The 15611-nt window shown below is 39.2% G+C and overlaps 1 protein-coding gene across 2 annotated transcripts in view; it reads left to right on the forward strand.

Moving 5' to 3' along the window:
• The window catches only part of wdr75 (WD repeat domain 75), a 41410-nt gene extending 35668 nt beyond the window's left edge, over positions 1-5742 (forward strand). For both annotated transcript variants that reach the window (XM_003228475.4, XM_008122176.3), the window contains exons 17-21: positions 735-904; positions 2256-2315; positions 4111-4251; positions 4346-4437; positions 5447-5742. In XM_003228475.4, coding sequence (XP_003228523.2) covers positions 735-904; positions 2256-2315; positions 4111-4251; positions 4346-4437; positions 5447-5657 — 674 coding nt within the window. In that variant the 3' untranslated portion in view covers positions 5658-5742. The remainder of the gene's footprint in view (positions 1-734; positions 905-2255; positions 2316-4110; positions 4252-4345; positions 4438-5446) is intronic.
• Positions 5743-15611: the final 9869 nt, after the last annotated feature.

Genomic DNA, 15611 nt, shown 5'->3' on the forward strand with positions numbered 1-15611 from the left:
TGAAAGTGGTATACACCAAAAGCTTGGATCCCATTTTGACTACAGTAGAGTCTCACCTACCCAAGCTAAACAGGCCGGCAGAGGCTTGGATAAGTGAATATCTTGGATAATGAGGGATTAAGGAAAAGCCTATTAAACATCAAATTAGGTTATGATTTTACAAATTAAGCACCAAAACTTCATGTTATACAACAAATTTGACAGAAAAAGTAGTTCAATACACAGTAATGTTATGTTGTAATTACTGTATTTACAAATTTAGCACCAAAATATCATGATATATTGAAAACATTGACTACAAAAATGGCTTGGATTATCCAGAGGCTTGGATAAGCGAGGCTTGGATAAGTGAGACTCTACTATTTACAATTTTTTTTTGTATTTGTATTTACAAATGGGAATACATTTAGGCACCTGACCATTGAGGCCATGTGGAGACCCTTGGAGAGTCATGGAAATAGTTTAGGAGCCTGACTAGTAAAAGTACTGCTCAAAATTTCAGACTGGCCTTGAAGAAAGTGGTTTCCCTGTACAGATGATTTCATAGGAAATCCTGGAACCCATTTTGAGTCCTAGATGGCGATTTCACAAAACACTGAGATTCATTAAGGGATTTCTTCCACGCACTTCAGTGGGATTTTGTTGCCTGGCTGCCATGATTTGATGCAAGCTTCAAACTGCATTAAATGGTCAGGGTAGATGGGGCCTTACTAAACCTCTTCTCCTGTTTCCAGTGTTTGTATTTAAACCAAGTGATCCGCGGCCCTTCTGCATCCAACGATGGGTTTGCAGAGGCAAAGTGCAATGGGCTGTCTTCGTTCCAAGGGAGGTTCCTGAATCCATCAGCTCTGAAAAATATCAGTGGCTGAACCAGTCTCAGTTTTACTTCCTCACTGAAACACATGTAAGTTCCATGTTTTGTTTTATTCTGTTTGAATCAGCATTTATGGACATACTGGAAACACATAAAAGCAGTATTACAGAAAGATTAGGGAGGCCCCCACCCTATCCTCCTTCTGGAGGGAATTGAAGACTTGGATGTTTAGACAAGCCTTTGAGAATGTCTAGCCCAATGGTCTGCAATTATGACACAGCCCATTCCCTTGTTCCTTAGTTACAATGTGCACTATCCTTTTCCTTTCTTCTTGTTTCCAGTTGGCCATGTTTTTACGACAGATGACACTATAGGTTATTGACCGCTGTTCTGAGTTCAAATTGTTGTTTTATATACTCGTAGGTTTATTTTGTACTATACTGTCTGCTTATTTTATGCGTTGTCAAAGGCATACACTGGGTTGCTGTGAGTTTTCCAGGCTGTATGGCCATGTTCCATAAGCATTATTTCCTGACGTTTCACCTGCATCTATGGCAGGCATCCTCAGAGGCTGTGAGGTCTGTTGGAAACTAGGCAATTGGGATTTATATATCTGTGGAATGTCCATGGTGGGAGAAAGAACTCTTGTCTGTTTGAGGCAAATGTGAATGTTGCAATTGACCGGCTTGATTAGCATTGAATAGCCTTGCAGCTTCAGGATCTGCCTGCTTACTGCCTGAGGGAATCCTTTATTGGAAGGTGTTAGCTGCCCCTGATTGATTCATGTCTGGAGTTCCTCTGTCATCTGAGTGTTGTTCTTTATTTACTGTCCTGATTTTAGAGATTTTAATGCTGGCAGCCAGATTTTGTTCATTTTCATGGTTTCCACCTTTCTGTTGAAATTATCCACATACTTGTGGATTTCAGTGGCTTCTATGTGTAGTCTGACATTGTGGTTGTTAGAGTGGATAAGCATTGTGGACAATTTCAACAGAAAGGAGAAAACCATGAAAAGGAGAAAGCAGTCAGATCTTGAAGTTGAAAGGCTATTCAGTGCTAATCAAGGTGGCCAATTACAGCATTCACACTTGCCTCAAACAGACAAGAGTTCTTTCTCCCACCCTGGACATTATTCCACAGATATATAAACCCCACTTGCCTAGTTTTCCAACAGACCTCGCAACCTCTGAGGATGCCTGCCATAGATGTGGGCAAACGTCAAGAAATAATACTTCTGCAACATGGCTATACAGCACGAAAAACTCACAGCAACCCAATAATTGTATCTCTCCTCTTCAGCTTATTTTCAGTATTCTGTGTAAATTTATTTACATGTGTCTCAGAATTTTGCATTGTGCTTCAGTTTTTAAAAATGACTCATTGAAATTCCGAAAAAGGTTTTTCCACATTGTAAACTTGTTTGTTCATTATGAACGTTTAGGAGTTGATGACGTTTAGCACAAAAACCCCAGAAGAGAGGCTTACACCTTCCAGCAGACAGGTATGGGTTTTTCAAAGAGATCATAAAGAGGATATCAGCCAGAAAACTGGAGATTTGTTCTGTGAGAGCTATCTGAGCCACTCAGTATTATTCATATATATTGATTTATTTCTTCTATTTGCTTGCCTGCATTAAATTGGACTTTTTGGGGTTGTGTGGGGGAAGGTGGGAGCAAAAGTAATGGTCATCACTCAATTGATCTGTCAATCCAGCTTGATCATTCAATGATCACAGATTCCCATTTTCAAAGATTGTCATAAGTATATTTTTCAAGAAAAATGCCCTCTTTCGTATAGATCCATGTTCTTTACTTTTCAGGGTTTGGATTTCATTACAGCCTCTTTGATAATAATGTGGTGATTCCTTTAAAAACTAAAGTTTTGTATCATTTTTGTATGAAAAATTAGAACTTTTCAGCACTACTTAATTCCTTAAATATTCTAAGGTTACCAAATTCAGTTTGATTTTGGAAGCCAAGCAGGGTCAGCACTGACTAGTACTTGAGTGGGAGACCACTAACGAATTTCAGGTGCTATAACCTGTAGGGTCTATTTCAGAGGAAGGAGCCAAAAATGCCTCTGAGGATTCCTTGCCCAAAAAAGCCCTGTGAAATTCATAAGGTTGCCATAAATCAGTGGTTCTCAACCTGTGGGTCCCCAGATGATTTGGCCTACAACTTCCAGAAATCCCATCCAGTTTGCCACCTGTTAGAACCACCGCCATAAATCAACTGATGACTTCAAGGCGTATGCACAGACATATAGATTAAAGGGAACTGCAAGACGTTTAGGATTAGCAATACAAAGCATTATTATTTGTTAGCTGTATTTTCCAACAAATACAAGGTACTGTAGGTTGTATTTTAGAGGAACTAGCAAAACCACCTCAGAGTATATGAAATTCATGAGGTCACCATAAATTGACAGGTTACTTGAAGACATACACATACACCCCACTTAAGTTTTATGGGCATCTACGGTGGAACCTCTACTTAAGAGCATCCCTACTTAAGAACATTTTAGGTTAACAGCTGTCGTTCTGACCAGCTTTCACTTTAACATAAGAGCAGCATTCTGAGTTACGAGCTAACGCCAGAGGGAGCGCTAGTAGGAGAGTACAGGGCTTTAGGGCGTCAAGGGAGCAGCCTCCATGCCCCGTGCTCTTGTCTGCTTTGAGGAACTTTGGGGTAGTTGATTTTGTGCGGTTTTTATTCTCGGTATGTTTGGCTTCATGAAAAGAGGGAGCAAGGAAGCGAGAGCAAGAGAGGGAGGGAGGCTGGAATGAGTACAGTAGGAAGAAAACGATGCTTCTGCCTCTTCGCTTTGGGCTTCCTTACCACAGTTTTGTTCTTTTACCATTTTAAAGTTGATCTTCCTTTATGTTGTTCCATGTGAATTTGCATTCATACATTATTTGTTATTTATAAAGAACGTGCTCTTATTTAAAAGCACATAACAAAAAAAATGGGGGGAGGGTCGAGCTCCCCAGAATGGATTTAATAGCATTGCTTTGAGGATTTTGAGTTAAGAGCTCAGTAATTGAATGAATTTAACTCTTAAGTCACTGTACATTCCTAAGTATTCTTCTTCCCATTTTATCAATCATTTAGTCAGATTTGTAGAACCTTATAAGCACTGAATATTGGTCATGTTCTTTTTTTTTCTTTTTTTTCTTTCTTTCTTTCTTTCTTTCTTTTTTTTTCTTTCTTTTTTTTTTTTTTTTTGCATCTACCAAAAGTATTTTGCCTTTTTTGTACTTTTGATCATGGTGTCGTTTTCATGTCAACCCTCCTTAGCTGGCAGTAGAGGAGAGCTTCCCCGTGACACCCTTTTATCTGCTCCTGGGAAAACACCAGCAACAGGCAAAGGAGACTAGAAAAACCAGCAAAGCACCTGTACAGAGTAACATGGCATCGGAGTCACCTGCGATCAAAGACGTAAGAGGGGAACGTTTTGGTTAAAGAATATATCAATGCTGAGTTGACGATCTTAACCAGATTTTAATTTTGTTGCTCCTTTTTTATCTCCCAGCTGCTTCATACTCCTGCCCACGTCTTGCCATCTGCTACTTACCTGTGTCCTATTTTTCTTAATTCACTTCTGGTACCCAAATCAAGTAAAAGGTAAGAAATCTACTGCACGATCTCTCAAACATACTGCTTTTGGTGGGAGGTTTTTGGAGATGGGAGCTTTCTTTAGGATGTTGAGTAATGGGCAAGCAAAGGCATTCCATAGTGGAGACAGCCAGATGACTGTCCAGGCCCAAAGAGCAAAAACAGTGATCAGCAACTGTGGCGGACTACTGTATGCCAAGCCAAGTTTTGCCGAAGATCACAGCTCTGCCCATATTTGGCATTCATTTCTTTTTTTTCCTAATCAGAAGTTCCCAAATTGTTATTTCTCCTTTTATTAAAAATATGAGCTTTTTAAAGCTCTTCATTTCAGGAAAGCAAACTTCCTGGAGGTGGGAAGAGTTAAGTGCCTCATAAATAAATGCAGCTGCATGGTACAGAATTGTGTGTAGACGTGTATAAGTTAACCTCGTGTATAAATAGACTGCAGTTTTGCGGCCAAAATTATGGACCTTGATACGGCCATCGCCATCATTTCTCCACCCAAACATTTTAAAAGGCCAGAAGTGGTCTCGAGGGGAGAGCAGAAAAGATCAGTGTTTCTTTTTGGAGTAAACTATTGGCTTTTGCCACTCAGAGATGTGAATGGTTCCTTTTTAAAAATAAGAGTTACATTACAGTACTAATATTGACCCTGGGTTGGTTTTTGACCAGAATTTCTAGATCTATATATATATACAGAAAAATAATATTATTCATGATGCAGCCTAGAAGAACATTCACACATACACAGCTCCTCCTAAAGTGCGTGAAGTCTCACAATTAGACCTCTGTCTTGACAATGGTACTTTGTCATTCTCTCCTCTCACCTTCCAGTACTAACAGGTTCCTCAGTTTTTCCAAGGAAGCTTTGAGGGTATGCAAGGGGAAAGGGAATGCCCGCCCTGCTTCTATTTCATTGGATTTTACTTAATGCATGACCTATGATGGAGAATAAATTGATGGGAGAGCCCTGTTGTTGGTCTAATCTACACTATTGATGCTTTCGTTTTTTAAACAGAATTGACCAAATTCCAGACGAAGTTGAAATGGAAAGTAACAATGAAGAAGAGGAGTCAGAGGAGGAAACACACACCGCTGAAGAAGTGCACCCAGAGGCTTCAGGTCTGGCAGAGTGTTTGGAGGAAGTTATACCTAAATTATCGAAAACTCAGGAAAGAGAACTGCGTAAATTAAGAAAACTGGACTACAGCTGGGTGTCAGCTCTCTAGATGCATAATGCCATGGACTTACATTTCTTATTCATAATTTAAGACGGTGATCATGTTTTCAAATAAAAATTTGTATTTTCCAGGACACGTCTTCGAAAATCTGTAATGTAAGTTCTGTATTGCATTTGGTGAAGCAAGAATTTGTATGATTGTGTGTACTGAGCATGGATTGGTTTTGTACTGATGCAAGGTGTCACTTAAAAGAACCATATGCGACTATAGCTAGGTTTTGGGCAAGGTCTAACTGGTGAACAGAATACAAAGTGAGCATATTTTAAGCTGAGATTTACTTTAAAAATGGGAAATGTTTGGATACTAATGTTTTCCACATGCACAGTTTGCAGTTTCTCAGGTAGGATACCTTTTTCGGATAGGAAAGACAGCAAACATACTGAGTTAAATGACATATTCATTAAACTGCATTCCTGAGCTGTCCTGGGAGGCTTGAGGCAGAATTTTGAAATGTGAGACACCAAACAAATACATTCATGGCAAACACAGCAAGGTCAAATGGGTAACTTGGTTTAAGACACCACTTCTAAGTTCCAGTTGGAGTAGCCTACTTACTACCTTTTCAGCGGAAAACGTTGTTTCAAGTGTAAATAAGTCTGAGGGGGTAGATAAAAAGGTAAAGGTTTCCCCTGACGTTAAATCCAGTCGTGACCGACTCGGGGTTGGTGCTCATCTCCATTTCTAAGCCGGAGAGCCAGCGCTGTCCATAGACATCTCCAGGTCATGTGGCTGGCATGACTACATGGAGCGCCATTACCTTCCCGCTGGAGCAGTACCTATTAATCTACTCACATTTGCATGTTTTCGAACTGCTAGGTTGGCAGGAGCTGAGGCTAACAGCGGGCGCTCATTCCGCTCCCGGGATTTGAACCTAGCACCTTTTGGTCCGCAAGTTCAGCAGCTCAGCACTTTAACACACTATGCCACCAGGGGTGATAGTAATAGTGATAGTGATAGTAGTAGTAAATGTATTGATTAGCCCTTAGGCTATATCACAGTATCGAAAAGGCTTGATGAAACACCCTTAGACACCATATAGTAAGTTAAATAAAACATAACAATACAGTAAATAGGTATGATAAAACTGAATATATACATTGTGTTAAAAACCCATTTCCAGCTGCTCTGCTCAAATACAATTTAGATCTAATCCAAAAGATTGCTTCCACTACGATTGACATGTTTTGGGGTGGGGAAAAACAGTTCTTCAGACATATCTTTCACCCACCACCTGCATATTCAGTAATAGATTATTTAATCAATCAGTTCTCTCCCACCAGAAGGAATGAACAGCTAGAGCGTCCCCGTTTTATATTATAGATCAATTAAACACGTTGAACACATGAGGTTACTTCACCTGTTGTTCAATGTTCAAGAAATCCAATAGTCTAGTCAGTTCTCATTGAGTTTAGAGGAACAATTACAATTATAGGACAATGCTATGATGTGAACAGGTTTGCAATGTCTATCATGTTTTGCAAATGAAATAATAGTGGGTGGTGACTGCTGTGTTTTGAGATGCCGTAATTACATGATGACTATCATTATCCACTTGTTTTTCTAGTCACTATCCCTTTATTACCTCATAATACACAAGAGGATTTTTCCTCCTTTCACAAAATGTTACGGAAACTGTAATCCTATACATATTTAACAGGGAGTAAGACCTGTTGAACTTTCTGAGATTTCTAGGCACATACATATAGGACCAAACAGAAATCTAGTAAATAATGCATTAACCTTAGGGAGAAAATATTTCCCTCATAGGTAAAGGTAAAGGTTTCCCCTGACATTAAGTCCAGTCATGTCTTACTCTGGGGGTTGGTGCTCGTCTCCATTTCTAAGCCGAAAGCCGGCGTTGTCCGTAGACACCTCCAAGGTCATATGGCCGGCATGACTGCATGGAGTGCCGTTACCTTCCCGCCGGAGCGGTATCTATTGATCTACTCACATTTGCATGTTTTCGAACTGCTAGGTTGGCAGAAGCTGGAGCTAATAGCGGGCGCTCACTCTGCTCCCAGGATTTGAACCTGGGACCTTTCGGTCTGCAGGTTCAGCAGCTCAGTGCTTTAACACACTTCGCCACCGGGGCTCCTTATTTCCCTCATATTAAGCATTAAATTACTTGATTAGCAACCCCACCTTCCAACTAAAACCCACATCACTGTTAAGGATTTTCTCCATTATAAATCCTTTTTTCTGAATCACGGCAGCTTCATAACATACCCTAAAACAATTCAATTTTTAATTCATGATCACATCAAATTATTTCAGAAGTTTCAATGTAGCTCTGTGTACCTTCAGAGCTACAAGAAGGGGTTTTTCCTGTGATTAGTTTATCATACAGTTTTAGGAAATACTCAGATACAGTTTACTTAAGGTTAAAGGTAAGTGTCCCAAGAAACTAGCAAATGGAGAACCTGTTGTTTTCAACTAGAAGGTTCTGGTTCCTTTTAAAAGTCAGAGAGAGGATTTACAGTCTCTTTCTTTCTCAATCTTCCCCACCCCATGTTTATCTTCAGGGTGTGGACACTGCATTTTGCTGACAGCAAATGCTATGAACGTTATTTCCCTAACTATCACATGATTATGGGGTTGGGGTTATAAGAGGTAATAGCCCAGATCCATGGCATAGAAGACAGAAAATGATAATGGTGTTAGGGTTACAAGAGGTAATACCCCAGGTCCATGGCATGAAGTTCTGTTCACGGTTTTTGTTTCAGCAACTACTCTAAACATACTGTTCAATCAGTTGAATGACCGGAGAAAGGGGGGCGTTGCTAGAGAAACTCCACATTTCTTATCTCAAATTCCAAAATCCATCATCTTTTTTTTTTCCGTGTCAGGAGCAACTTGAGTCCCTTCTGGAGTGAGAGAATTGGCCGTCTGCAAGGACGTTGCCCAGGGGACGGCCGGATGTTTTTGATGTTTTCACCATCCTTGTGGGAGGCTTCTCTCATGTCCCCACATGGAGCTGGAGCTGATAGAGGGAGCTCATCCGCACTCTCCCCGGGTGGGATTCGAACCTGGCAGCCTTCAGGTCAGCAACCCAACCTTCAAGTCACTTAGTCCACTACACCATCTGGGGGCTTCATCCATCATCATTCAGATGTGTGACTCAGATAGTGACATCTTTACTTTCTGAAGAATAAATGTACAGAAACTTTGTTTCATACATAAAACATTTAAAATATGGCATAAAATTACCTCCATGACAGACCTATAGAGACAGCCTCCACTTTATGGACGAAATGGGTTCTGTAGGTTTGTTCTTAAGTTGAATTTGTATGTGTCAGAACAGGTACATTTTTAAGTGTAATTCCAACATTGGAATGACACTTAAAAATTTTTTGGATAGCATAGGGAAAGAGTAACACCCCTATAGTGCTTATTTTGTTATCGATGCCCCTGTTCGATTTCTCCTCACTTTTTGTCCCTGTGATGATTGAATTTTGAAAAATATGGTTTGTTGTGGAAACAAGGATTGATGACAAAGCTTCATTAGAGACAATTTTCCACCATGATAAGTCTTCTAGGAGTAAATTTTCCTTCCAGGGGGTAGATTTCTCCAACTTCCTGTTGTTTCACCCCTTTTTTAACTATGTAAGTCAGATGTTTGTAACTACATATGAAGCGTCCATTAATTTTGCATTTAGACTTGGGTCCCCTCTTCAAGATATCTCATTACGTGCATAAATACAAAAACGGATATTCCAAAATATGAAAAAAGATCTGAAACAATTCTGGTCAGGCCTCCACGTTCTCTAAAATTAGGGGCCCAGGACTAAAGTGGGAAAACCACAAATAAAAACAATGCATGTGAAAGAACACATCCCTAGGGATGTCTAGGTCCTCCAGCATGATTTTAAGGCCAATTTCTACACATTATGACCTACAGATTCTTAGAGGGAACATTTCAATCAAATCCAGGAAGAATAAAATACTCAAAACTCCAACCTCCAAATATGGAGGACTAGCTGTAATAAGTATGATAATTAAACATTGTTGGTTGTATTTTTTGTGCAAAATAACTTTCACTTATTCAGTCCTGAACCCACTTCAAAAAAAGTGTTCCTGAAGGTGGGTGGCTTTTATGTGTATTGAAGCAAATCTAGAGAGAAAAGATGTGTTGTCCATGGTAACTGTATAGTCAGGATGTCTATACAGTAATCCCTATACACTTCAGCATGACCCTGAACATAAAGTCAATCCTGAAAGAAAAGATTATCATTCTTTTATCTTGCTTGTAGGTTTCCCTCAGGCATTATTTAAAACCAGACAGAAGATGGAGGATTAGATGGGCCTTTGGTCTTATTCTACAAGACTTTGTATGCTCTTAAGCAGGATAACTTGTCAAAAAGTCTGTAGCAACATCTTGTCTCTTGCTTTATTTTGTCCCTTTTGGCATTGCTTTGCCTTTGAAACTCTCCTTGCACAATTTTAGCCTTTTTATGCTAAGATAAATAAGACATGTGTGTATACAGCCACCATAGTTAGTTTGGGGAATGCAGAGCCCGACAACATATGGAGAGCTGCATGCTTGATTTAGGTCAGTGGTTTCCAACCTTTTTTTGACCAGGGCCCACTTGACCAGGGACATTACTTACTTACTTAGGCGATCCCTCGTAGTTTGAGGATGATGGTCCTCCGTCTTCACTATCTTGGGGATGGACCCGTAGATGGCTGAAGAGACCTATTCTTGATCTGCATGTTCTCCCGCAATGAGGACATCGGTTTCCAGGTGGAAGGCAGTCCCGGTCAGGGTTGGCTTGACGGGCCTTCCTCTTGGCACGTTTCTCCCTTAAGCCCTCCGTTTGTGCCTCTTCGAACTCTGCAGCACTGCTGGTCACAGCTGACCTCCAATTAGAGCGCTCAAGGGCCAGTGCTTCCCAGTTCTCAGTGTCTATGCCACAGTTTTTAAGGTTGGCTTTAAGCCCATCTTTAAATCTCTTTTCCTGCCCACCAACATTACGTTTCCCGTTCTTGAGTTCGGAGTAGAGCAACTGCTTTGGGAGACGGTGATCACGCATTCGGAAAACGTGGCCAGTCCAGCGGAGTTGATGGCGTAGGAGCATCGCTTCAATGCTGGTGGTATTTGCTTCCTCAAGCACGCTGACATTTGTCCGCCTGTCTTCCCAAGAGATTTGTAGGATTTTTCTGAGGCAATGCTGATGGAAACACTCCAGGAGTTGAGTGTGACATCTGTAGACCGTCCACGTTTCGCAGGCGTAGAGCAGGGTTGGGAGGACAATGGTTTTATAAACAAACACCTTGGTATCTCTACGGATGTCCCGATCATCAAACACTCTCTGCTTCATTCTGAAAAATGCTGCACTCGCAGAGCTCAGGCGGTGTTGTATTTCAGTGTCGATGTTGACTTTTGTAGAGAAGCGGCTGCCAAGGTAGCGGAAATGGTCAATTCTAAAACAAAAGCTGTTTTTTCTGCAAATTGTACGAAACCAATGGACTGGCCATTTTTGTTGTTCTGTGCCTTAAAGCTGACTTTGATTTATGACAACTAACTTCAAGTATTTTAAAGCTGTTCTCTTATGCTTCTTTCCCTATGGCTATCTTGTTTTCACCTTTGCTGTATATAATTACTAGGACTAGCATTTTGCACTGTTTTAATTTTTTTATTGGATATTATGATACTATTTATTGAACATGGCCATTTGTATTTTAGAATGTTTTTATGAATGTTGATATAAGTTAATAATTTTTAATCTGATTTATAGTGTATTGTATAATTTTTATATGTGTGTTTATTGTAAGCTGCCCTGAGTCCCCTCTCGGGTGAGAAGGGCGGGATATAAATGTTGTAATAAATAAATAAATAAATAAATAAATAAATGTTTTAACTGTTTTAATGTTATTTTATTGTATATTGGTGTATGGGCATTAATTGCCATTTTTATAAGCCGCCCTGAGTCCCCTCGGGTGAGAAGGGCGGGGTAGAAATGATAGATAGATAGAAATAAATAAATAAGGCTCATATCTAAAACTACAGATGTTTACAAAACTCTTCCAGATATAAAAGTTCTTACAGGGATCTCTCTGAAAGGTTTGAGGAGACCAAATGCAACAAAAGATAGAATTTTGTATTTCCAGTATAAGAAAGGGTGCAGTTTTTATTGCCTACATTGGATTGGCGGAAACTGCCAAAATTGCTTCCCATCCAGTTTTTATTAAAAGTACAAGAGCCCTGGCTTTCTTTGCATTTGGATAATGTAGCCTCATCTCAAAGATGAATAACATGTTAGTGGCATGTTTATGTACATTCAACAATGCTCTCCTTGTTGAAATTCAAAGAAGGCCATTTTTGCCCTTGGATTTAGTCTGTTTACTTATACCCACAAGAATGTTAACACAAACCCAAGAGGGATTAAGAAATTCTGAGCACATAGAACAAGTTGTGAGGTTTTTGCTTTAGATGTTGTGCCAGGCTGGTAACCACAACAGCATGAATTGGTATGCCAATGGACTGGATTAAATGCCAGCGTCCCCCATCTGTCTGTTCATATTGTCCACTATGGTTCTGGAGTCTACTTAAATCATCAATGAGTTGGTTTCCAATACCGAAAAAAAAATGGAAAATGCACAGGGGGCTTCTTTTCATATAATTTTTATTGCAAATATATAAGGAATTGGGAAGGGTACAAGAGTGGGTATAGAACAGAGGCATTTTAACATCTTACATCTTTGTCTTCTTCTATTGTTTTCTAATACAAAAAAGTTTCTATATTGTTAAAAAAGAAAAGAGAAAAAAGATAATTTCTTTTCTAATCTAAAACAGGAGGATAGAAAAGGGGGTATACAGTGTTTTGACAGAAAAGAGATAGAAAAGTTGAGAAATGGAAAATAGAAAGCCCTAACTAACACTTCCTACCCTGTCGCTGCCGTCTTCTTCATAATCACGAAATCTATTCTTTTTGTCATAAAACTTTGGATGTCATTGGAGATCCTTTATTCTTGTCACTAACTTCTCTATTTTTCCTTTTCTTATTATTAAACTACTAATTTTCCCTTAATGGTATAAAAGGTAAAGGTAATGCTTTCCCCTTGACATTAAATCTAGTCATGTCCGACTTTGGGGGTTGGTGCTCATCTCAATTGCTAATCTAAAGAGCCGGCATTGTCCGTAGACACCTCCAAGGTCATGTGGCCGGCATGACTGTGTGGAGCGGCATTACATTCCCACTAGAGCACTACCTACTAATCTACTCACATTTGCATGTTTTCAAACTGAAGTTGGCAGAAGCAACACTTGGTAAATTTCTTTCTTGTGAATCACACTATCACATCTCTTGGAAGTTTATTCCTTATTGTGTATTTAGAGTGGACTTTGAAAATCCTGTCTAATTCCATCCTGGCCATTTCCTCTGTTCTATCAAGGATTCTATCCAGAACATCAGTTATTTCCATATCCAATTCCTATTCAGATTCAAAGATTCCTCTCAGTCTCAAGGAATATTCTCTTTGCAAAAATCCCTGCCTCTGTAGCTGGCTTAGTCCATTTGGAGGTCCATTTGTATCTTCTTTTGTGATTCTTCAATTATTTTTCTTTTTTTGCTACTCATTGCATCTGTCATTTGTTGCATATCTTTTTCATCTCTTGTTGACCCTTTCCTAGGTGTTTTTCTGCTTGTGCAATTTTTCCTCCAGTGAAGTCTCGATGCTTTTCATTCCATCTGTAATGGCTCTTAATTGAGTCAGGATTTTCCTCATTGGATCTTCATCCACTAAAGATCCATACCTAGGAGCATCTTTCTGAGCTTTCTGGTCCTTAGTTCTTGGTCTTGTAGTCATTTTGTTGTCATTTTTTTCAATTACCACATTTTCAAGCTATCTTTCAAATGAAGATCTGATTTTCAAAGATTTTTTTTTTTTAAATGTAGTTTCACTCCTGACCAGAAAGTGCACAGGCTTTTGATGCTGCTAGACTTGTTAATTTATAAAATAGCAAAAAGGTACAAAAGATATGTCACTTTCTGTAGTAATGTACTCAATGAAACTTGTAGTGAATGTGTTATGGTGATTTTAATGTTGGATAAGGACTCTGAAATTCTTTATCCAAAGTGTTGTCGAAGGCTTTCATGGCCGGGATCACAGGGTTGTTGTATGTCTTTCGGGCTGTGTGGCCATTTTCCAGAAGTATTCTCTCCTGACGTTTCACCCACATCTATGGCAGGCATCCTCAGAGGTTGTGAGGTATGGATACCCCACAACCTCTGAGGATGCCTGCCATAGATGTGGGCGAAACGTCAGGAGAGAATACTTTTGGAACATGGCCACACAGCCCGAAAGACATACAACAACTCTTTATCCAAAGTTCAAATGCTTACTCAGAGATAGAAACTCATGCCGGATCTACACTGCCATATACTCAAGTTCAAAGCAAATAATCTGGATTCAGAAATTGGATTATATGGCAGTGTAGAGGAGGCCTCACTGGGAGATTATAGCTAAGCAAGTCACACTCATCTACAGTGCCATATAATCCAGTTTGAACTGCGTTATAATAATCAGTGTAGATTCATATAATGTAGATTGAACCACATTGAACTAGATTATATAAATCTAGACTTCCATATGATGCAGTTCAATGCAGTTCATCTATGTTCTGACACTGAATTATATGGCAGTGTAGATGGGGCTTAAAGTCTCAGATGATGGCAATGGCAAGAAAAACCATTGATGATGCTCACCATAAATTGGAGTCAACAAAAACAGCTACAAATGTTTTCCAGTACACATATACTTTGTTTATGCAGCCATGTATTGGTCCATATGATTTTTCATTATTGTGAAATAATCTGTTTCTTGCTTTTCTCAACCAGTCATTTGAAGAGAATTGGATCCAGATGTTTTTGTTCACAAACAGAAGAAGGAGGACAACATGTGGATCAAATCCTTCAATTTACAGATGGGATAATAATCCAAAATAAGTTTCTATTGACAGTCTACCATCACACACACACCATTCTCCCTATAAGAACTTGACAGTCTGTTTCAGAGTGGCCCTCAAACTTTTGTAGCACATTTTTACAAAAAAGAAAGAGGACTACATCACTAAAATTTCCCAACTTTTCTCATACTTAGCCAAGTTCTGTTGTAAACAACTCTGAAGTTGTCAACCCTAATGAAATGCAACCATTTTTAGACAATGAAATATCAATGATTTAATGATCAGATGAAACAATAGAATAGAATTCATAATCTGGGTTTCATTTAAAGCACAACATAATTTTACAGGCATGATCATATTTTAATCTAATCCTTTAAAACCTGTGGTCATTAAAAATATCTTGACATTGGATCAAGTATAAAGCAATTATGTTTAGTGTTATAAGAAGAGAGTTTCTTACTAAGCACTGTCCCTGGGTCTTCAATAACTGTTTGCATTTACAACTTTTCGTTGAGGGAGGAAAGTTTCATTGGAGTGCATCTGCACTGTAGAATAAATGCAGTTTGACATCACTTTAACTGCAATGGCTCAATGCTATGGAATCATGGATTTTGTAGTTTTACATATTTTTTAGCTTTCAATGTCAGAGGCTGGATCTACGCTACTATATAATCCAGATTATCAAAGCAAATAATTCACATTACCTGCTTTGAATTGAATTATACGCATCTAGACTGCCATATAATCCAGTTCAAAGCAGATAATAAGGGACCAGAGTGCTGGCGCCTCAACAAAATACAATTCTCAAAATCCCATAGCATTGAGCTGTGGCAGTTAAAGTGGTATAAAACTGCTTTCATTCTATGGTTTGTGTGGACTGCACTATTTAAGGTCATAGAAATTGATTTAGCGGTAGTTTTTATGCCAACCATTTTGAAGTAACAATGCTTACAATGGGAAAGGGGAAATATAGGAAACGGGTAATGTCCAAGCTATGGGATGGGTAGGGGAGCCTATATGGAAAAGGGGAAGTATTG

The sequence above is a fragment of the Anolis carolinensis genome, chromosome 1 (assembly GCF_035594765.1).
Source record: "Anolis carolinensis isolate JA03-04 chromosome 1, rAnoCar3.1.pri, whole genome shotgun sequence".
Lineage (NCBI taxonomy): Eukaryota > Metazoa > Chordata > Lepidosauria > Squamata > Dactyloidae > Anolis > Anolis carolinensis.